Source organism: Lentinula edodes (assembly GCF_021015755.1).
Source record: "Lentinula edodes strain Le(Bin) 0899 ss11 chromosome Unknown C8R40scaffold_36, whole genome shotgun sequence".
Lineage (NCBI taxonomy): Eukaryota > Fungi > Basidiomycota > Agaricomycetes > Agaricales > Omphalotaceae > Lentinula > Lentinula edodes.
In genome coordinates, this window is record NW_025764342.1 from 341,125 (window position 1) to 366,177 (window position 25,053).

At 42.7% G+C, this 25,053-nt stretch overlaps 1 protein-coding gene across 1 annotated transcript; it reads left to right on the plus strand.

Annotated features, from left to right (window-relative positions):
- The first annotated feature begins 23,353 nt into the window (after window positions 1–23,353).
- On the plus strand, window positions 23,354–24,279 carry C8R40DRAFT_1121514 (uncharacterized protein). Its single transcript, XM_046228807.1, has one exon. The coding sequence runs from the start codon at window positions 23,518–23,520 to the stop codon at window positions 24,091–24,093; it is 576 nt and encodes a 191-aa protein (XP_046082756.1). The 5' UTR covers window positions 23,354–23,517; the 3' UTR covers window positions 24,094–24,279.
- The last annotated feature ends 774 nt before the right edge of the window (window positions 24,280–25,053 follow it).

Below are 25,053 nucleotides of genomic sequence, written 5' to 3' on the forward strand. Positions count from 1 at the left end.
GATGATAGTAAATTGAGTGTTTACCTCTCTCTCTTATTTGCTTATTATGTTTTCTTTAATCACAGTTTTCACTTAGTTTCCATTTACACTTACACTACTTATACTAAACTAATTTATTTCTTATGCCGCCTCGCGGCCCATTCGCTTTCCGACTTCAAAATTGCGCTGAACTTTTTTTTTTTATATACAAAAGTCCAAAAAACAAGATTATACAGGAGGCAGAGGACTACAAGAAGTTACAAGAAGGGCCGAAGGCCGATGTCCGATGTCCGTACGCTACACTACACCTCCTTCTCCTTCCCTTTGTCCGACCAGGCCTTCTTCGGCGCCGGTTTGTCGTTCTCCTCTTCTTCTTCTTCTTCCCTCTCCTTCTCCATCTCCCCTTCAATCTCCTTTTCTTCCTCCTCATCACTATCTGCTACCCTCCTTCTCTTCTTCGAAGGTGCCGATGGTCCGGCCTCCGGCAATTCAGGGGGCGTCTTCCTTCTCCTGTTGGCATCCGTCACCAACCACTCCAACTTCCGGACCATGTGGCGATGGTACGTATTCGCCTTGATCTGACCGTCTCGGAGTTGACGGTTGTCGGCGAGCAATTGAGCCATCTGGCTCTCAAGAACGGCTATCCGCTCGCCAAGTGGATTTCCTCCCCCCTCTCGCTTCACCGTCAAGGGGTGCCCGGAGTACGAGCACCGTACCTTCGCGTCGTGGCAGGGTTTACAGATAACCGAACTCCTCTTGCCAGCCTGCATCTGACAAGGGATCTTCTTGCTCGTGCACCGTTCGCAGGGAGCCCAATCTTCTTTGTCGTCGTTGTCATCTTCCCCGTCGCCGCCGTCATCGGGGTCCCCGCCAACAGGCTACAAGCAGGGATGTTAGTAGGAGGTTAGGGTGGATAATCTTCGGTACTCACCTGGGCCTTAGCCTTGCCCTTACCCTTCTCCTTTCGAATCTCCACCACCACCGAACTCCCGCCGGGCGAAGAACCCCGCTGACTTCGAGCGGTGGCCGCTGCTGCTATTACCCTCCGACGCTCCTCTAATTCCCGTGCTGCCGCCTCCTTCTGCCTCTGCGCCTCCTCGGCAGCTTTCCTAGCCGCCTCTTCCTCGGCCTTCTTCTTGGCTGCCGCCGCCGCTTTCCACGCCTTCATCTGGCGGACCTTTTCTTCCGCCCGCCAGATGGCCTCGTCGTCATCTTCCTCCAAGTTGTCGTCGTCGTCTTCACCAGGGTCGTTGTGGGCGGTAAGGTCGATCGGCGGAGGGGGAGCGGGTCATGACCTCGAAGGTCCGGCGGTGGAGGACTTGGTGCTGGTAGCGGTGATAGTTCGGCTGGTCGACATACTGGTGGACTTAGAGTTTTTGGAAAAGTTAGGGCCTTAGCGGCTAAACCCTGGGCCTTTTATAGGGAAAAAACGGTGCACGGACCAACGAAAATTTTCCTTCGAATTGTGTTTGGTTTACGGTGAACCGAAAATTTTCACTAATGACTAACGCCAATTCCCGGTACCAACGGCTTTTGAAAATTTTCCTGCTGACTAATGGGCCAAATTCCCGATGCTGACGGCCTTTACATTTTTTCTTTGGTGACTAACCAACTCCCGGTATTAATGGCTTTCGAGGGCTCAAGCCTAAGAGGGGGATACTGTCAAGTCCATGCCTCGGGCCTCCATTCCGCCGCTCGGTACTCCGAAGATCCACTCTTATTGTAATCTTATTCTTATTGTTCTTTCTCGCTACACATCTGCTCGGTACTCCGAAGATCCACTCTTATTGTAATCTTATTCTTATTGTTCTTTCTCGCTACACATACCCTTTCGTTCTAGTCTCTCCTTATTGTCTTTTACTCTACCCTGCAGGTACTACTCGTATAGCTCCTAGTAGTTAGTCTGGCGCTCCGCACCGATGCGCTGTTCCGTAGATATAAATACTGCCTGTACGCTACTGTAGTTCCTCAGTTTAATTATCAACTTAGATCAACTTAGATCTCCCTTCCCAAACTTAGCTCTTCTCTAAGTCTTCAGGCTCAACGCCTTGAAGTACGTTCCACTCGACCTTAGGACTTGAACGTTCTCTGGTCCGCTCCTCGTCGTCGGCGATACCGCCGCTCCGACTGGGCTGCTCCTCAGTTCCTCCCTTCTATACTCTCGATCTCCGGGGACTAACGGCGTAACGGCGGTGTTGTTAATAACTTCACTACTGTCCCACTCGTCTTCCGCACTTAGACACCTTGTGACTTTGGCACGGTTATACGGTGTACATGATCTTAACAAATACCCTGATCAGACTATGTCGGGAAGGGGGAGCTGAATTAATATATTTTCTCATGGCTAAGGCTGTTCCCTTTGAGGGGGAGCTGAAAAGCTCTGAGAACATCCGTGAATGGACTTACAAGGACATTACTCGCCTACCTAAGGCTGAGCATGAGGAATGGCTTAAGGCCTGCCGAGAAGAGCTTGAAGCGCTCAAACAGCGTGGTACTTTTGAACTCATGGATCGTCCAGCAGACCGAAAGGTCATTAAGAACCGCTGGGTCTTTGACGTCAAATCTGATGGTCGTAAGAAGGCATGCCTTGTTGTCAAAGGGTTCTCACAAATTGAAGGTCTTGATTATGACCAAGTCTTCTCTCCTGTAGTACAGTTTGAGACTGTTAGACTGTTGCTCGCCTTGACTGCGCTGAACAACTGGTATCTCACTGGACTTGATGTTCAAAATGCCTATCTATATGGCATCTTACATGAGACTATCTACATGGAACAGCCTGAAGGTTTTCGAATCAAAGGCAAAGAGGATAAAGTCCTCTTACTGCGCAAAGCTCTGTATGGACTGAAACAAGCAGGTCTTGTCTGGTGGCAAACACTAGACTCATACATGAAAATACTCGGCTTCAAACACCTGAGCTCTGATGCAGGTATCTTTGTCCGTCGAGGAAAAGATGGCTCTCTAGTCATCGCCATCATCTACGTTGATGACACACTCTTCGCTGGACCTGACAAGAAACTCGTAGATTCCCTTAAAGGGAAATTCATGTCACACTGGGAATGCAGAGATCTTGGTGAAGCCAAAGAATTCCTTTGCATGCAGATTAATTGTCGTGGCAAAAAGATCTATATTGATCAATGTGCCTACCTTGACAAAGTCCTTAAGCGTTGCGGTATGGAAAATGCTAAAATGGCTGATACACCACTTCCTGCAGGGTTTCAACCTGGACCCACCAAAGGCCAATCAAATTCCGCTCTTCGTAGCAAGTTCCAAATGGTTATTGGTTCCCTTCTCTACCTTATGTTGGGCACACGTCCCGACATCTCCTTTGCTGTTACCAAGCTTGCACAACATGCAGCTAACCCATCTCAAGAGCACCTTAACAAGGCACTCTATATTTGCCGCTACCTCCTAGGTACTAGATCATATGCACTTTGCTATGATGGTGAATCGGGTATTGGTCTCAGCGCTTGGACTGATTCGGATTGGGCTTCCGATCCCTATACATGCCGGTCACAGACTGTATTTTTCATGAAGCTTGCCAATGGCATCTTCTCTTGGACCAGCCATGCACAGAAGACGATTGCTCACTCGTCTACAGAGGCTGATTATATGGCATTGTCTGATTGCAGCCGTCAAGTGGTTTGGATCCGTAATCTACTTGAAGAACTAGGCTATAAGCTTGACGCTATTCCTATTGCTGGAGACAATCAAGGATCCATTTTCATGGCATCTAATCCTGTCACTAGCAAGCACTCAAAACACATTGACATCCGATATCATTATATCTGTGAAGTTGTCGAACATGGCCTTGTGCAAGTATTCTTTGTAGATGGCAGCAACAACCCTGCAAATCTTTTCACAAAGAATCTTGGGCGCATCAAATTTGAGCTATTCTGCTCAATGCTTGGACTTGAGTTCTACTCGTCCACCAATCCTTAGGCTGTCTGCCCTGTCTGACGCCTACTGCTATTGCTTCGAGCAAAGTACTTTACTGTGCTACTCAGCAAGGGGGTGTGTTGAATGCGGCTATGCTGTTCACATGCCACTATTATGATCATGTGTTATGATATGTCATATGCAGTCATATCTAGCCATTTACTATATGCAGATTCCTCAGTACTTCCTTATGTAATACTGTCATACAGTTATGTATATAAACAGGCCATATCCTGTACTGGAATCCAACTCGCTTCTCTCTCTCACTTTTATTGCCTCACTGAGACTCTAAGCTCTACTACCCAGGTATGGTGCTGGAGAGTGTTCCACTATGCACCCCTTGCCTGCTCAACACTTAGATCACCCTTATCTCCTCTCTCTGTTCTCTAAGCCTGCAGGCTTGTTACCTTGAAGTACTCTCTCCTCTGACCTCAGGACTATAAGCCCTTTGGTTCACTCCTTGTCATCAGCACTCCCACCACTCTGGCTTGGCTACTCCTAGTTACTCTCTTCTACTCTATATCCTCCAGGAATTAGTGGCATAATGGCGGTGTTGTTAATGACTTCACTACTGTCCCATTTGACCCTCCGCATTTAGACACCTTGTAGCCTCTGGCATGGCTGTCATGTCTTGACCATAACCAGGCTGACTCTAGTACCAGCTCTATGCTTCTACACTTCCTATCTCACGTATCTCATGGTCTTTGTACCTCCTCAAGACAGTACCATCACCTCCCGCTATTACCCTGAAACATAGTCGGAACCTCCACAACTTGTTGGAACCTCCATCAACATGCCAGAGACCTCTATCAACACGCCTATGCCTGACAGACACACAAATCAAGATTACAGCAGACCCAACTGTCAAAGTTCCTAATGTTCTCTTGTTCACTTCCTGTACCTATTTAAGTAGCCTCACAACATCCCCAAGTGCCAGCTTGGTACACACCCTTTACATAGGTCCTGTCCCTGTCTCTTCGTACCTGCTACCCATTGTTTCTTTATCTCTGTCTCTTGTTTCTACAATTGTCTATCTGATCCAATATATGCTCTCACTTCATGTCTAAGCAATCCGAGTGAGTTCTCAACCTCCCTCAACCAATACTAAAGCTCCCCGAACCTCCATCGTTCCGGTGAGCCAACCTTCCTCAAGACTCCTCAAGCTCTCTCCTTGCTCCATAAGCTCTGGGACCTTGATCTAAGTAATGTCAAAGCTTCCCGTCATACCCACCTACATATTGCTTCTCCGTTACCACCTCCAGCACTTGAGGATACCAACCACTAGCCCCCTCCTCCTGGGACCTCCCTCCTAGGGTCACAGTCCATTGGGAGCTCTCATGTCTGAAGCTCACATCATTTACTAGCTGTAACGGTCCTACGTTGATGTTCCTAGCTACTACAATTCATACTATGCAACCTTCCTACATCTTCTAGTGCCCGGATACCTCAATATTTACCAGTTATTGCCCTAGGGACCTCCCTGGACCTTCTAGGAACCCCCTCAAGGGTCACATCTTGCACTCAGTACTACTACTAGGTCATTCCTGTCCTCAGTCGCAGTTCCTGTAGCTCCCTTTGAGCTCCAGCTTGCTCCTAGCACACTACAACATAAACCATTCATACCAAATCCACCCCTAAGACCAATTCTGACCCAGGTCTTACAATGGCTTCCCAGTGTACATGATCTTAACAGTACAATTAAACTTAATCTGTTAATGTTATACTGATCAATCATTTTTTATGCCTCCAAAAACTCGAGCTCAATCTAGAGCTAACTCTGAACAAAATACTTTCTTCACTACAGCCTAATCATTTGCCCCTTTCTCTGAATCCATCTCTGCTATCGGTCAACCATGTTGCCGCAATAGCAGTTCTGGTCTGGCTACAGTCCTTACTATGTCAACTCTTTGTGAAGCTGTGGAAGAAGAAGAAGAATTTGAGTACAGTACTTTGTATACAATGGACAACCTGTTCAAGTTCTGACCCTTCATTAATGAGCTTGCCTTGTTTTTGTGTGAAAGAGAATGGAAGGAATCAAATGGGCACTCCAACCAACCAATCTAGTACACAATATGCAAGTTCACTGCTATCAAATTTATTTAATAGCAAGGGGTAGCATTGTCGAAGGTTCTGTAAAACTTTTGAAAGCTAAGGAAAAGCTTCAATCAATCAATTTGAATCATTCTAAGGATTCAATATATTCTTTTGATCAAGGAAGATTCAGCACAATTTGTGCTTTGGTAGTATTGATATGGGATATCAAGAATTGGGGGTTTGAATCAAAGTAAATTAAAAGTGAAACATACAGACCCCTACAGAGGGCTAGAACTATGTGCTGGCACAACCGCACAGCATGATTTGCCCTTAAGACCAACAGCTAATCTTAAGTTTGAAGAATACCCAACAACTGGATATAACTTCTTGCTGTCACAAGGAGCAGAACATGATGTTCTTATACTCACAAGTGCCGGGCCCAAATGGCTGCTAGTGAAGAGGCTTCAGTCTGGCGGGAGTGTGTCTTTCCTTTTTATGGATTAGCATTGCAACGTCGTCCCAAAATCACTTGTATTCCAGATACATCTGATTGCTATTTATACATACAGGATATAGAATCACACAGTACCATTAATTTAATAAAATAACATTCGGAACCACTAGGAAACTTCTACAATAGGTCATGTATCATTTAACTTGAATCTATTCATTCTTATTTGGTCCATATTGGTTCCAAGATTCTAGCATACCTCCAAACTAAGGTAGGTACTTTATTATTCATTTGATCTTCATTGTTTTGGAGAATGACTCGAATGGTGTTCAACTGTCATTGCTGTTCAACACTTACTTCGATCATTTGTCACCTCGTCCGGAGGCAAATCAGCTCTCCTCGATTCTAATCCTATCAATCTGATTCATCTGGATTAAACTAATTGCTTCTCTCTTTCAATAGACACCCATTGTGCCTATACTCTATCAAGGGAGTTATGCATAGTATTCATTTTAATTGTGTTCTTCAATATTTTCTACATCAGGATTCTTTGACATTTATTTAATGTCTTCAGAGTCTCGCAGTACTTCAATCATCTTTCTAGTCATTTTCCTCAACCATGCAACCTGATTGGTCTATTAGACTAAATCACAGTCTTTTAGATTAATGCATGATCTCATTCTAGAATGTGCATTTGACAATTCTTGAGTTCTAGAAAGTCATTTTGAGTCAATCCTTGGCTCATGGTCACTTGAGTAAGTTCTTCCAAACTCCTGCCAGTGTAAGGTCCAATAACAATACCCCTGGTATGTCATATATGAATGGTCATTCTTCAGATGTAGTCTGAGTCTGGTATAATCCTGCTTGACAAACAGATAGACTTTTATTTGAAGGTAGTATCAGAGATGGGTAAATTAACCAACTTGCGGTAGTATGGGTATAGGGTCTCTGTAACCATTAGATTACTTCAGTATTGACTTTGACTGTCAATCTGGGTCTCAATTGCAGTCCTCTTGATACAAATCTATGCATGAAAGTGTCACAATTCACTGCATAGATGTCTAGCCAAAATTTAGGCATGTCAACATTATTTCAAGGATTACTGACTCCTCCCATACAATCTCTTAACCCCCCACAAAGATGAGGAAGCTACCTTTTGAGTCTCCTTAGAAGCCCCGCAGTGAGTACACCCAGCTGGAAATGTACTCACACAATACATCATAGTCGAACTAACTTTCCTGTGCAACCTTTGTCGGAGATGACTCTACAATTAGGAGACTTGATCAGGGTACAAGATTGCACCCAGGAGGATGTTGCAGCCATAATGTGGGAGGTCCTGGAGTCAATGGGAATCATGTTGAATGCAGCTATGCAGTTTCCACGTCACTATCATGACCATGTGTTATACTATGTCATATATAGTCATATGTAGTCATTTACTATATGCGGATTCCTCAGTACTTCCTTACGTAATACTGTCATACATTTATGCATATAAACAGTATATCCTGTACTGTAATCCAACTTGCTTCTCTCTCATCTTTATTGCCTCACTGAGACTCCAAGCTCTACTACTGTCAAGTCCATGCCTCGGTGCTTCACTCTGCCACTCAGTACCCCGAGATCTACTCTTTATTGTAATCTTCTTCTTATTGTTCTTTCTTGCTACACAAACCCTTTCATTCTAGTTCCTTCTTATTGTCTTATTTTCTACCCTGTAGGTACTACACGTATAGCTCCTAGTAGTTAGTCTGGCATTCCGCCCAAATACGCCGATCTGTAGATATAAATACTGCCTGTATGCTACTGTAGTTCCTCAATTCAATTATCAACTTAGATTCTTCTCTCCAACCAAGATTACCCTCTTCGACTTAGTTCGTCCTCTCTTGTCTCTAAGTCTTCAGGCCCATTACCTTGAAGCCTTTCTTACTCTAACCTTGGGACTTATAAGTTCTTTGGTTCACTCCCCATCATCAGCGTTACTACCACTCCGACTTGGCTGCTACTAGCTCTCACCTTCTCTGTTCTCAATCTCCAGGGACTAACAGTGTAACGGCAGTGTTGTTAATAACTTCACCACTGTCCCATTTGACCCTCCACACTTAGACACCTTGTGGCCTCTGGCACAGTTACATGGTGTACATGATCTTAACAGTATAATTAAACTCAATCCGTTAACGTTGTACTGACATATCATTTTTTATGCCTCCGAAAACCCGAGCTCAATCGAGAGCTAACTCCAAAGAAAATACTTTCTTCACCACAGCCCAATCTTTCACCCCATTCTCCAAATCTATTTCTGCCATCGGTCGACCATGTTGCCATAATTGCGGTTCCGGTCCAGCCACAGTCCCAAATATGTCGACTCTTCCTGAAGCTATGGAAGAAGAACAACAATTCAAGTATAGTACACTATATACAGGTGATGGACAACCTATTCAAGTTCTGACCCCTTGTCGTGGACAACCCCCAGTGGTTGCCCTGACTCGGGGCCGATCCATCACTCAAATGGATTCTCCCATTCTTCAGGCCATAGCTCACCATAGGGGTAAACAACCCCAACGCCATGCTACTTTGAACTCTCCTCGTGACCTACCTCCTCATTTCAATTTGGACACTGGTGATCATGATGATCAAGACCCTCCTGTCGACCCAACGATCTGGGCACTGACAACAATCATGACAATCTGGGTGACGACTCCGGCGGTTTACCGCATGGTGAGCCGGGTGACCCCAGTGGACCTGGTGATCCCGGCGGTCCTGGCGGTCCTGGTGGACCTAGTGGGCCCTGTTCCCCAAATTCTCCTGACATCTCCAGTGAGCAATGCACTATGTTGGAACTTCTTTCTGGGTTTAAGGGTTCCACCAAAACCCTCGGTACCGTTTTAGCCACTCTCGGCTGACCTTCTGTTAAGATCATGTACACCATGTAACTGTGCCAAGGCCACAGGATGTCTAAGGGCGGAGGGTTAAGTGGGACAGTAGTGAAGTTATTAACAACACTGCCACTACACTGTTACTCCCCGGAGATTGAGAATAGAGAAGAGGAGAACTAGGAGCAGCCCAGTCGGGGCAGCGTTATCGTCGGCAACGGGGAACGAACCAAAGAACTTATAAGTCCTAAGGTTAGAGTGAGAAGTACTTCAAGGCGACAAGCTAGAAGACTTATAGACAAGAGGAGGTCAACTCAGTAGAAGGGTGATCTAAGTTGATAATTAAACTGAGGAACTACAGTAGCATACAGGCAGTATTTATATCTACAGATCGGCGCATCGGTGCAGAGCGCTAGACTAACTACTAGGAGCTATACAAGTAGTACCTGCAGGGTAGAGTAAAAGACAATAGGGAGAGACTAGAATGAAAGGGTATGTGTAGCGAGAAAGAACAATAAGGATGAGATTACAATAAAAGGTAGATCTTCGGAATACCGAGCGGCGGAATGAGGCCCCGAGGCATGGACTTGACACCTTCTGACAGCTCTGAATCTAAGAGCAAAGTCAAGGAGCTGGAGGTGTTCAATGGTTCGGACCCCCAAAAGCTCAAGATGTTCTTCGTCAATCTTGCCCTGGTCTTCAATGACTGTCCAAAGTATTTCACCAACCAATGGAAGGTGAATTATACTCTTTCCTATCTCAGTGGTTCAGCCAAAGAATGGTTTGTCCCTTATATTCTTGACCTGGATCTCAACTCACTGCCGGCGTGGACTTCTTCCTTCAAAGCCCTTGTAAAAGAGCTTCAGGATAATTTGGGTGTTTACAATGTGCAAGGCGAGGCCGAAGATTCTCTTGGTAACCTGAAAATGAAGGAAACCGAAAACATCCGGTTCAACACTCTGGCTGCCAGTATCAACTGGGATTCTGCTGCCCTGAAATGGGCTTATGGAAGAGGTCTGGCAGAATGCATTAAGGATGAGATGGCGCATTTGCCCAAGCCGGCAACGCTTGCCGAATATTGTCAAGAGGTTCTTCGTATTGACAACCGTTACTGGAAGCGCGAAGAAACCAGGAAGCGTGAGGCTGTGAAATTCATGCCCAACCACTAACACAAAATCCAACTGAGCCAAAAGGCTACTATGACAGGATAATTGTCATAGGTGGTTGGGACTATATATACCACATGTATTAAGACCTGTCCGCATGATCTTAACAGAGGCTGGCAAGCCTTTCATTGCTCAGAACCCGAAGAAGGGTTCTTCGGACTTTAAAGCTGGTTCTACTAACCAGCAGAACAACTCTCAGCCATCGGGCTCTTTAGCACTGTTCACACCGAAACCTAAACCCTTCTCTGGAGGTAGACCAAACAACAATGGTAAGCCTCAGAACTCTTCGAGCTCCGGCCAATCTGGCGGTCAACGCCCCGCCTTCAACCATCTTATCAAAATATAATAAGTTCGAACCTCAGTGTGATAAGAAAGCTCGTGTATTCTCTACCTATCAAAATATAATAAGTTCGAACTAAGGTTATGGTAAGCAACAATAAGTATTGAACGAAATAAATATAATAACTCACCCTCAGCATGATAAGAAAGCTGAGGGCGTTCAACAACAATTTCTGTATATAAATGAAATGATAAGCGAGATCTACTTGCTGTTTTGACAAGGGATAAAATGGTTATTGGAAACACAAAGATAACAGATTTGAAACAATATATGTATTCGAGAGATTTGTACCCCTCCGGGACTCGTAAGAACTGCTTTGGCCGACGGGGTATCTGTCCAATACTCCCCTAGTCCCAGCTGGGAACTAATGTTCAAGACGTATGAGAGACACCTGCCTACGATAGAGAGTAGATCCGAGAGATTTAGTGAGGATGTCAGCGGGGTTATCTTTGGATGGTATATCCAATTACAACCTCTCCCCTTTCCACAGCATCCCGGAGAAAGTGCTGACGTTGATATGCTTGACATGCGAATGGAATTTCAGGTTCTCTGAGATAGCAATAGCCCCTTGATTGTTGCATTTGATGAGGAGAGGTCATGCGATGAATGATTGTCTGTTGTTGATCTTGCTACTGCCTACCTAATGTCTACTGTACTCTATGAACAAACAGATAACAACACAATAATAGATAAGATATTGGATTAGATAGTAGACTCCCAGAGCCCCTACTCCATGTGCCCCCACTTAAAAAATGGCAGCGTCCTCGTTGCCTATGAACCGACCTTAGACTCCTCCCTCCGACGAATCACCTCTTGCTGTTCCAAAGCCAATTTTGTGCCCAACCAAGGTTTAAATTCGCGCAGTCGCCGTGCCGTGAACTGCTTGTCTTCAATGAGTTGCCCATCCGTCATTTGTAGCATGTAGGAGTTTACATTTTGTTCTGTGACGCGATAGGGTCACGACCACTTTGGAATGATCTTTTTTATAGTCTTGAAAGTATAGCCGAGGTCGCTGCGATAGACCTGTACTAAGTCCCCTTTCTCAAAGACAACCTCCCTTCCTTCCTTCTTCAGTAGCCTTCGGTCAAACGCACTTTTTTGTTTCACCGCGTGTTGCACAAAAGCGCTGTACCCGTCAAATTGCTGTTGTGCTACGTAGGCCGCTTGGATCTCCACCTGCTGTTGTGGAAGGACTGAGGTAGCGTCTACTACCGGAGTTCTATGCGTGTTGACCACTGCACCTAGAAGTAGCTCATTTGGAGAGAATCTGACTGACAGCAAAATCCTGTTGTTGATAATACGCACCGCCTCGTTGAGGAATTCCGGCCATTTCTCTGGGAGCATTTCCCAGCTCATTTCCCGGAACTCCTCTGAGTCTTCCCCCAGTTTCGGCGCACACAAGCATTTCAGAACGTGGAGCAGAATTTTGTTGGTCCCTTCCACTAAGCCGTTGACCCAGGGTGAATATGCAGGAGTGAGGTGCTGTTTGGTGCCCCATCTCGCACACAATGCTTCGACCTCCTTGTTGGCAAAGTGAGATCCATTATCAGTTATGAATGTTTCAGGCAGGAGGTATCCGCCAAAGAGCGAAGTTAGGCTAGATGTTGTTGTGGCTCCGGACCCCGCGACCTTGAACTTGAAGGCCCACACACACATTGCGAATACATATCCAGATACAGACCCACAGTTTTGTATCCTCCCTTGCCTTTTGACATTGATAAGTAATCTCCCACTAAAAGTTCAAACAGGTGGCGTCGCATAATGGGGTGGAGGAGTGCGTGGATGTGGGTAGCGCCAAAGTTTTTGCATTCCGGACAGCTGGTAATGGCCTCCATGACTGACTCATCCAGCTTTGGACTCCATATCCTGTCCATTAGTGCCAACTTTACCAAGTCGCGCCCCCAATGGCCTGCTTTCCCATGTTGCACCTTAGCCAGCTTCACGGCTTCCTTCCGCATGATACACTTTACTCTCGCCCACTCTCATATCCCAGTATTGCCCCCCACCTTCCATAACCGGTTACCCTCCACCATGTAACGAGCAGCTTTGTGCTTAGCCCTCTGCTTTGCTTTATTGTCCTCAGGACTCTCCAACACCCTCAGCACATCTATTACCTCCCTGAACACTGGCTCTCCGGCAAAGCACTCCGACAGAGACTTCCAATCTGTTACTGCCTCACTCCCCATTATCCCCTCAGCAATGGCCACTCCAAATACATTGTTAACCAATCCCGTTGACACGCCTAAATTTTGGCTAGACGTCTATGCTGTGAATTGTGACATTTTCACATATAGATTTGTATCAAGAGGACTGTAATTGAGACCCAGATTGACAGTCAAAGTCAATACTGAATCAGTCTAATAAGTTGAAGGGACCATATACCCATACTACCACAAGTTGGTTAGTTTACCCATCCCCGATACTACCTTCGGATAGCAGTCTACCTGTTTGTCAAGCAGGATTATACAGACTCGGACTACATCCGAAGGATGACCATTCACGTATGACATACCAAGGGTATTCCTATTGGACCTTACACTGGCAGGAGTTTGGAAGAACTTACTCAAGTGACCATGAGCCAAGGATTGACTCGAAATGACTTTCTAGAACTCAAGAATTGTCAAATACACATTCTAGAATGAGATCATGCATTAATCTAAAAGACTGTGATTTAGTCTAATAGACCAATCAGGTTGCATGGTTGAGGAAAATGACTAGAAAGATGATTGAAGTACTGCGAGACTCCGAAGACATTAAATAAATGTCAAAGAATCCTGATGTAGAAAATATTGAAGAACACAATTAAAATGAATACTATGCATAACTCCCTTGATAGAGTATAGGCACAATGGGTGTCTATTGAAAGAGAGAAGCAATTAGTTTAATCCAGATGAATCAGATTGATAGGATTAGAATCGAGGAGAGCTGATTTGCCTCCGGACGAGGTGACAAATGATCGAAGTAAGTGTTGAACAGCAATGACAGTTGAACACCATTCGAGTCATTCTCCAAAACAATTAAATTAAATGAATAACAAAGTACCTACCTATGTTTGGAGGTATACTTGAATCTTGGAACCATTATGGACCAAATAAGGACATGTAGATTCAAATTAAATGGTATCAGACCGAGTGTAGAAGTTTCCTTGCGGTTCCGAATATTTATTGTATTAAATTAATTGTACTGTGCGACTCTATATTCTGTATGTATAAATAGCAATCCGATGTATCTGGAATACAAGTGATTTTGGGAAGACGTTGCAGTGCTAATCCGTAAAAAGGAAAGACACACTCCCGCCAGACTGAAACCTCTTCGCTAGCAGCCATTTGGGCCCGGCACTTGTGAGTATAGGAACATTGTGTTCTGCTCCTTGTGACTGCGAGAAGTATATCCAGTTGTTGGGTATTCTTCGAACTTAGGATCAGTTGTTGGTCTTAGAGGCAAATCACGCTGTGTGGTTGTGCCAGCACATAGTTCTAGCCCTCTGTAAGGGTCTGTGTGTTCCGGTTTTAATTTACTTTGATTCAAAAACCCCAATTCTTGATATACCCATATCAATACAATCAAAGCACAAACCGTGCTGAATCTACCTTGATCAAAGGAATATATCGAATCCTTAGAACGATTCAAATTGATTGATCAAAGCTTCTTACCTAGCTCTCAAAGCTTTGCAGAACCTTTGCCAACGCTACCCCTTGCTATTAAATAAATTTGATAGCAGTGAACTTGCATATTGTGTATTAGATTGGTTGGTTGGAGTGCCCATTAGATTCCTTCCTTTCTCTTTCATACAAAAACGAGGCAAGCTTGTTATCTGGAGCCCACCGCGAGGGGTGGTTTTGAAGCTACAATTAGCTTGATAAATTAAATTGAACGTTTGTTTGGATTATATTCGATTATTTGGTAGAAGTGTGTTGATCTTTGTGATACCATTTCTGTGAGCTGTCAACATTAGTTCATCAGGAAAACCGCGTACTTCGAAGAATTCGGAGAAAGCAGGAGTATTGACACCGGAAGAATATCGTAAAGCAGGAGTTGTATTTGGGGGATCTACGTTCGGCACATCAGCTCGAACGGATCCAGTCGTCCATCCTCTTCTCAAATACCAACAGAAGCAGCATGTGGAAGTTCTGTTTCTGGAGGAACAGGATCATCTATATCTCGAGGAAGACTTACATCTTTACTGAGGAATTTGAAGAAATCTAATCTCGATCCGAAAAGGAAGGGAAAAGAGATTAATCCAATTGATATTGAAGAACATATAATTGAATTGATTGCTCCAGAGTCAATTTCAACATCTTCTACATCAATTGAATCAACTAGATTGATAGATACGTTAAATCAGACTATCTCTCAAACAAGTAATACGATTGAACCAGTCAAAATGACTACCAATAATTATGGAATGCCTGCGTTGTCAGCTGAAGCTAAGGCTGAGATTGACAAAGCCAGTGCGAAACTTCCAAGAAAGTATAAGACAGCCCCATTATTTGATATAACTGATCCAAGTCAAATGATACCATGGTTCGAAGCTACTGAAAGCATATTTGAACATGGAGGGATTACATCTGACGAGGCTAAAGTGAGATTGGCTTTAGAATGGACGTCTTATAAAACGAGACAAGCATTAAGAGTCTTTGATTTGGTAAAGACACCGAATTGGGATCAATTTAAAATGGATCTGAAGAATATGTTTCCGCAATCTGTAGGAGACGAAAGAGGATCTAGATTATTGCTTGAACAATTAGTCCATCAATTTAATCCAATTAATGCGAGTGAACAGGAGAAGATGAGAATCTTCAGACTCCTCTTCGACGCTGAAATGAAAAAGCTGATGGATGAACCAAAAATGATCACGAATAGTGATGCAGTGAGATTGTTCTTGGCACCTATGACTCCCGAAGTAAGGAGAGGCGTGCTAGAAACAGTTGTGAAAGATGTATCAGTTACTTCTATGTCAGATAGACGAAAGGAAGACCCTTTCAAGATTGACAAAGTAATGAATGCGGCTGAGAAGTATATGATTGGGAGTTCATTTAATAACTATTATCAAACGCTTTCCATTGCTTCTTTGAGCCCACCAATTAATAACCCTAATTCATTTAGTAGGGGACACATTAATTTTGCCGTTTGCTGCAGATGTTCCCAAGACAGATAGGAACTATCTTCAAGCATTGAAACCCAAAGTAGAAGATGAATTTAAGGATCTTCTGGGAATTAAATTAGAAAGTTTGATTCCCAGGGAATTGACGGAAGAACAACAGCAGATGGTTGCATTGAATAAAGACCTCATGGAGGCAAACATGAAAGAAATCAGAGCTGTGAAGTCATTACAGTCGCACTTCAAAGAAGGAGCAGACATTATGACGCAGTTAACAGCAGTAATGGCACAGATGGCCAAAGAAAATGCAAAAGGAATGATTAGTTCGATACCACCAAGTGGTCCTTCGAATCAGTCTAATAGATTTGAAAGAAATACGACACCAAGAAGTTCGAATGGAACTCAGTGGGCATGTTTCTTGTGCAAGTCGACAGATCATTTTATGAATGAATGTCCACACTTGCTTGAATTTATGAAAAGAGGTTGGATGATGCCAGAGGGAGGTGACTCGAAGCGTTACAAATTAAGAGACAACACTAGAATGCCTCAAGACGATCCAAACATACCTCGATACAAGAAAATTGAACAAATGGCAAAAGACTTGGGATGGAATTGTGCTGAATCCTATTTTGCAAACATGGAAGATGACGAAGATGATAAAGTCATGGACCAGCAGATGAATCCTAATGTCAATCTAGCTGTTTGGATGACAAGAATAGAGGAACTATCAGATAGACTTGGGAATTTAAAAGCACACCGAGAAGATGATGTCCGTGTGTTCAACCAAGATAGTTCAAATGGAAAAAAATAAGTACTCCAATGAAGGAGCAGGATCGGTCCATGAGAACTTTAAGATCCAATGCTGTAGCTCCGGAGGAAAGTGAGAAAGCAAAACGAAATCATTTTAATGAAAATACGAAAAGATTAGTATTTGATGGGGTGCATATACCCAAGAAACCAGGTTTAATACCAGGGAAATTGGTTGAAACGACCAATGGAAATCAGAAAACAGTGAGATTTGAGGCTCCAAAGTCCATAGATCGGCCTTTGAAGAAGCCTTCAGTCACGATTGAAGACGTTGATGAATCTGATGATGAGGATACTATTAAATTAATTCCTTCGTCAAGACCAACGAATCAAATTAATAGCGAACATAGACCGTATGATCATGTTCAACCTAGGACGTATCGTCCTATTCAAATTAATACACCTACAAAGGTACCAAGAGACCAGACGAATCAAATTGATAGTCATGGATATACTCCAGCCTATAAAATTAGGAATGAAGTCTCGAGACCAGGTGTAGAAGAAGATATAGCAAAGAAAATATTCAATGCTAAAGTTGATTTGAGTACAGAAGAATTAGCAGCTTTATCACCTGCTATCAGAAAGATTATTATGCGCAAGATACGCAATAGAAGAGTCCGTCCAAGGACTAAAACGAATAACTACGTATCAACTTTATCCGAAGATGGAGAAACTGAAATTTTGGACGATCCATCCAGGATACAGATAATTGATACATGCATTAGAATTGAAGATCTGTGGCAGGATCAGGCAGATATGTTTGAAGTCCTGACTGAAAGTCGTAATGACATCCCTGTGGGATCTATAGTGCAGAAAGACATTGTGGAAAGTTTTCTACGAGACCTTTCCATTGATGATGAACGAAGGAACATTGCTATAGTTGCTAATCAAAGCGTGGCATATGAAGATCATAATGATCATCCAGTGGTAGTAGCAAATCAATCCAATGGATTACGTGCTGTTACTCCTGAAATCAATAATAAAGATGAAGAGATTGAAAGTGTATTGGACCAAGGGTCACAAATTGTTGTGATAGACCGATTGATAGCTATAGGTCTAGGAATTACTTGGGATCCAGAATTCACGATCAGAATGCAAGACGCAAGCAGAAAATTAAATCAAACTCTTGGTTTAGCAAGAAATATTCCATTTAAATTTGGTGAAGTTACGGTGTATTTGCAATTACACGTACAGAATAAAGCTCCATTTCAAGTGTTATTAGGGAGACCTTTTGACGTCTTGGTGGAAAGTGAAATTAAGACCTTTGGAAATGGGGATTCCAAGATAACAATCAGCGATCCGAACTCACACAAGAGGGTTACTGTAGGAACCTATCCTTGTGGCCAGAAAGGTCGAAACAATCAAATTACGGTATAATGAACCAAAGAATGTTCCACCTGACAATGAAAAATCGACAGGTGAAAATGATTCAAAGGGAAATTTTCATTCCTCGATGAGTTGAGTAGCGACCAAGGAGAGGATGAATACGCTATAAGCTTCCACTTTGATGAAAAGCAAAATATTGTATTAGATGGATACAAATGATGCGAACAAGAAACGTTCTCAAAGAAAGAACTTTCTGAAGCATATGTTCTTGCATCTAGAGAACATTTGAAGTCTCAAGATGATCAAGCTGAGGAAATAATTGATTGTTACCTTAATCAAAAGATGATTGGGGATAAACAAGTATTCTGTATATGGAGAGATGGTGTATTAGGCGAATTTGACGATCAATTGAATAATGGCCAATTCAATTTAAATCCTATAAAGTCTTTCTTCCTTCAAAATGGAAGAATCAAGCCTAAACCCATACGAAGGAAAGTTCAGAAGAGGCAATTTGTTGAACCTGTACTACAAAAATTTAGTTTGGGGGAGAATTGTGATAAATCTGAATCCACAGAGACCACACAGAATCAATGTAATAATGAAAACACCTCTGAAATAGTCAGAGATGATAATTGGAATAAACCTAAAAACTCTCAGAGAACTAGGAAGAGAATGGTTCGATATGAAGTACTCAAAAGAGGAACTGAATCATTCCAAAGATCTCAACCGAGTTTTGAGAAAGTAAGATATGAGTCGAGGCAACGAAAGAAAGGAAAAGCCCGGGACTCGAAAGACAAGAAGGAGAATGTTCAGCCAGACTTATTGAATGAACCTCCAACAAATAAACTGGAAGAACATATTAAATTGAATCAGCAGAATAAATCTCCTATCAATTTAATAGATGAAACGATTAAACAAGTGGTTAATGAAGCCATAGGAGTCGAGAAGCCCATCAACTTGAATACAGAAGAAGTGTTTACGAAGTACAAACCTGTTGACAAGAAGGTTAATCCTATAAAGGCAACGTTACCGGATGAATTTAGAATTGAAAGATACATTCATGGTGATCCATTGTTGGAACTACCTGAATTGTCAAAACATCCTAAACCATTTGTTCCTACGGGAAGGTATACGGAAGAAAGGAAAGAGATAATAGACAAGAATCATCCTGAAGGATTTTTGTGGGAACAAGAGAGAAATCTTATGCACGAAATGATGTGTAAACAGGAAGCAGGCTTTGCTTGGCAACCAAGTGAAGCTGGAACCTTTAAAAATGAATTCTTTCCACCTGTGAAAGTACCTGTAATTCCACATGAACTGTGGGTTGAAAGGAATATACCAATTCCGCCAGGTATCTTCGAGGATGTGTGCAAAATAATTAAAAGTAAAATTGACTCAGGAATATACGAACCATCGAATGCTAGTTATCGTTCGAAATGGTTCTGTGTCATTAAGAAAGATGGCAAGAGTCTACAATTAGTACATAGTTTGGAACCTTTGAATAAGGTTACCATCCAACACTCAGGCGTACCTCCTGCAACTGCAGATCTAGCAAGATCCTTCAGTGGAAGATCTTGTGGAGGAACCTTAGATTTATATGTTGGATATGATGAACGAGAATTAGATCAATTGTCTAGAGACATGACGACGTTTCAAACGCCGTATGGACCATATAGGTTAGTAAAACTACCTATGGGGTGGACGAATTCAGTGCCTATATTTCACGATGGTGTGACATATATTCTACGAGATGAAATACCACACGTAACAATTCCTTACATTGATGATGTACCTGTAAAAGGACCATCAACTCGATATGAATTACCAGAAGGAGGTTACGAAACTATTCCAGAGAATTCTGGAATTAGACAATTTGTTTGGGAACATTTCCAAAACATGAATAGAGTAATACAACAAATGAAATATGCAGGAGGAACCTTCAGTGGAACCAAGGCATTTCTTTGTTGTGAAGAAACAATTGTTGTAGGATATAGATGTACCTATGAAGGTAGTATGCCAGAAGAGCATATTGCTCAAGTAGTCCTGGAATGGCCTTCGTGTCGTGATAAGACCGAGGTTCAAGCATTCTTAGGAACTGCAAGTCAATTGAGAATGTTCATTGTGAACTTTGCTAAGAAAGCAGCTCCTTTGACTAAGTTGATGAGTAACGTTCCATTTGAATGGAATGCAAAATGTGACAAAGCAATGGACACATTAAAGGATGGAATCCGAGACTGTCCAGCTTTGAGACCAATTAATTTTGATTGGGATGTTTACTTAGCGGTGGATACCTCTTATAAAGCTGTGGGATGGTATATCTATCAAATTGATCCGTCTGAAAAGAAGAAGTTCTTCAATTACTTTGGATCAATGATCAAATTGACCCTAGAAGTGGTTACTTATACGAAACAGCTCAAGAAGCTAATGATATTGAATTAGATGTACAAGAAGCTCTAGATGAAGAGCGCAGTTACGAGATTCGTAGGAACTACATGTTAGAATCCAAAAACGTGACATGTGAAGTTTTCAGTAGGAATTTATTCCCTACGTTCGATGAAGAATTTGTACAAAACAATCTGTACCCAGAAGCACATAGATCTTCTGAGGGTAATAGATTGGACGAATTAATTCCTTTGATTGGAGATTATTTGTCAAACCCAACAGATGAATTCCTGGGTGAAATGTCGAAAGAAGAACGGATTAAATTTATTAGATTGATTAAGAAATTTCAAGTGGACGACCAAGGAAGGTTGTACCATAGGAATACTGATCAACCTGATCAACCACAATTGGTGGTGGAAAAAGAAAAGCGTATGCACATGTTGAATAGTGCACATGATTGTTTAGGACACAAAGGAGTCTTTGCAACAAATGATTTCTTACAGAAACGATTCTGGTGGCCTGACATATATAAAGACGTGGAATGGTATGTGAGATCATGCCAGGAGTGTCAAAATCGACAGATGAAGCTGTTGAAAGCACCTCCTACGTTAATGCATACACCTTCATTGTTTCAGAAGGTACATGTTGATACAATGATAATGTCGATTCCATCTAATGGATGTAAATACATCATCCATGGAAGGGATTCACTGTCTTCGTGGTCTGAGGCCCGAGCAGTAAAACATGAGAATGCTAGAACTTTAGGAGAATGGTTCTTTGACAATATAATTTGTCGTTGGGGATGTCCTGAAGAAGTGGTGACCGATAATGCAGGTCAAATGAAAAACATGCTAGCTTGGTTAGAGGAGAAGTATGGAATTAAAGGAATAAGAATTTCCGCTTACAACTCTCAAGCTAATGGAAAAATTGAAAGAGCTCATTTGGACATACGCCAGGCTTTAATCAAAGCAACTGGTGGAGATGTGTCAAAGTGGTTCTACTTTTTGAAAATGATACTATGGGCAGATAGAGTAACACCAAGATGTGGTCTAGGTTGTTCTCCATATTTCCTGGTAACAGGAGCTGAACCGTTGCTTCCCTTTGATATTGTGGAATCAACTTGGTTGGTGAATCCACCTAATAGAATCTTAACTAGAGATGAATTAATTGGATATTGTGCTCAAGCTCTGTCGAAACATAACTCATTCATTGAGAAAGTACGACAAAGAGTGGATGCAAACAAAGTTGCAGAGCTACGAAGATTTGAACGAAAATATAGACATACAATTAAAGATTAGAATTTTAAACCAGGGCAACTGGTCCAGGTTAGGAATTCTGGAATTGAAAAGAGTTTGGATAGAAAGATGTATCCAAGATATAGAGGACCTATGGTCGTAATCAGACGAACTAAGGGTGGCTCTTATATTATTGCTGAAATGGACGGAACAGTACTCAAAGAGAAGGTCGGAGCCTTCAGAGTATTACCACATTTTACACGAAATGAACCAATTGAATTGCCAAACAATATTCACGAACTTATCGACTTAACTGCCGAACAATTAGATTTAATGGTGGAAGACGAAGATGAATATTGGATGACACCAGAAAATGATTACATATTCGATGCTATACCACACCTGAGACTATCAGATACCAACTCTGATGAAGAACTCAGTGAAGAGGAGGTTCAATAATTAGATTGAAACTCTAGATGATATACTGTTACAAACAAACATCATAAAATGAGTGACGATGGTAAGATGATGCATCTACTATACAGCTGTGATGGCATAAAGACAGTACACATGGAATGAATGAATACAAATATAGGAAACCATGTAAAGACAGTGAATCAACACAAAGAACTGTTTTTGATAATATTTATGGGTTTTAAATGAATGCATCTAAATGATGATGTATCAGTTTAAATAAAAATCAATTAGATGGATTGCAGACCTAAGCAGAGATGTGTCCTTTGTCTTCCATCATAGGAGTAACACCACGAGTGAATGGAGTAGTAGCTCATTTGACGGTCTTAAGGACTGGAACAGCAATCTTCGTAGAAGTGACGACGGTGTCCTCGGAACCAGTGGTGGGAATACTCTGAGCAGTAGCGAAACTTGCGTCAGAAGCAGAAGAGTCTGATCCAGAATCTTGACGACTTTTCAAGATGCTGCAAGCTTCGTCAGCAATTACCTTGGCAATACGTGCACGAGTTGCATAAGTTTTGACCAAGTTTGCGTTGAATTCGAATTCAGCTGCTTGAAAGTTCAGTGTAGCAGCAATAAATTTGGTACTTTGCGACTCAAGAGGAGCTGGCAGAGTATCGAGATTAGAAGATACGACTTGAGCAAGAGCATGATTGATATGCTTGCTATGGGTCACTAAAAACACGAGATAAGAATCCATTTGAAACGGATTTGAATTAAATTGAATCACCTTTATCTTCAGCAAGACATGACATACAGTTAGAAGAAACATGACTGTCAGCGTGGCAATGAACCTTGCTGAGACGAGGAGAAACATTGTCCACAGCAGACTTTTCATCCTTATTGGATGCTTTGTTGGAACCAGTAGTTGGATAGTGTCATATGCATGCAATTCACCCATACGCTTCCCGGCCCGGCCCGGAGCGGCCGGACTTCGGAGTAATTACCTTGTGACTTATTTATTATTCCGAGCTTTCATCGAGGTCTTATGACTACTGTATTTGGGATGTATATAAGCTAGAATACTTTGTACGTTGTAGTCAAGCTTGAAATCAAGTGTACCACCTTATCCCACTCTTTAATATCTCTTTTACCTTTGCTTCCGAGCTGCTCCGGACTCCCGGATCACAGGAACACCATCTAGGCTACTCATCTTGACACTATATCCTTGCCATTATATTCCCGGGGACACAACAGTGTGTGAAGGGTGTTGCTAATAGCTTCACTGACGTCCCACTCCCAGTGTGTACTACAGGCCAATACTCAGTTCCGGACCTCGGAATTATCCCGGGCCATTCCCGGGCCAGATCCGGCCTCAGAACCTCTATAGCTATTGACCTGTAGGCACGGTCTTGTCAGTATTTCAAGCTTACACTTCATTACACTGTTCCTTCACCGAAATACCCCTCCATTATGTCCTTTGGCTCTGATTCAGGATCCTTCCTCGAGTATGCCTTATCTTTACCTGATCCGGTCGGCCCGGACCCGGAAACTTCGGATTCGTCGGACCAATCTAGCCCATCTGACCACAATTCTGAACAAGAATCAGTTCAGTCCGGTACTAATTCTGATCCTGACCAGTCAAGTTATGACTCGGAATTTCCTGGCCCATTTGACTATGATTATCTTCATGAATCCTCTGACTTCGACTCGGATCACCCCGGCCCTTATGATCTCCGTTACCTACATTCCTATCCTTCATCCTCAGCCTCAGACTCGGTTGAGTCTTTCCACTCGTTTGCCTCTGATAACTCCGAAGCGCCGGAACTCCGGCCCGGTGATGACAGATCTGGTCATCCTCACCTCGGACCCGATGGCAGGCTTGTGGACTCCGAGAGGGAAAGGCGCAGGGTGCTCGGGTTGTGCTTTTATTGTGGAGGAGAACATATGAAGGTGGATTGTCTCAAACTGCAGGCCCGTACAGGACACAACTACGATGCAGATAATTCTGAATCAGATGTTCCGGGCTCCGATGATGGTTCCGAGTAATTCCTAATTTTTTCTACATTTTAATTCCGAATTTTCGGACCATTCCCGAGTCTTAGACCGAGTTTTCCTTTCCTTTCATGATTTTCACTTATTTGACCTTACAAATTCCTTTCTTTCTGAACTTCGGCCCGATTTTTATGCCTTTCATGATTATTGATTGTTTGACATTATGATTTACTTCATTTCCGAATTTCGGCCCGATTTTTTGCCATTACTATTCCAAATATTCATTTTCTTTATGCTAGAACACATTTCCGCTTTTTCCGAAATTTCGGCCCGAGATTTCGCACCTTTCCATGATCAATTTTTGTTGACAGTATAATTTACTTTGTTTCTAAGCTTCGGACCGCTTTTTTTCCATACGTTCCTTCTGTTTCAAGTTTTTGAATATTCAGGTAATGTTTCATTGCAATGACTATTATTGCTTCATTCCGGCCCGATTTGGCCGATGTTTTTGCTTATTATTGATTACTAATTATTCCATTCCATGTTTCCAACCTTGCTCCGATTTTTCCGTCATTTTATTGGCATTATCTCAAGCTTGCTCATTAGCACTTCCATTCATTTACCTGTTATCATTTCTATTTATGTTGATTCCTTTGCTTCACCCACAAGCTGCTCCTCTGTTTTAGTAGGATTTCATTGATTATTTGTTAGGATACAGTTTCTACTCCCACTTAGATCCGTTGATCTCCCGGGTAGACTGAAACACTTTTCTCCAACTCATTTTTTATGATTATCCTTATAGCGCTTTCCGGCTTTGCTTCCCTTGGAACTTCCGGTCTCGGGATGGTTCTACCATCATTCTGGACACTTTGTGTCAATTTCGGCCTTTTTAGGCATCGCTCTTGTGTGGATATCAGCTCAGGTTATCATTTCTGGCAGCACTTTGTGTTGATTGGTATGCCGGACTTTTCCGCAGTTTCCGACGATTTTTCCGGCCCAATCCCGCCCCTCGGC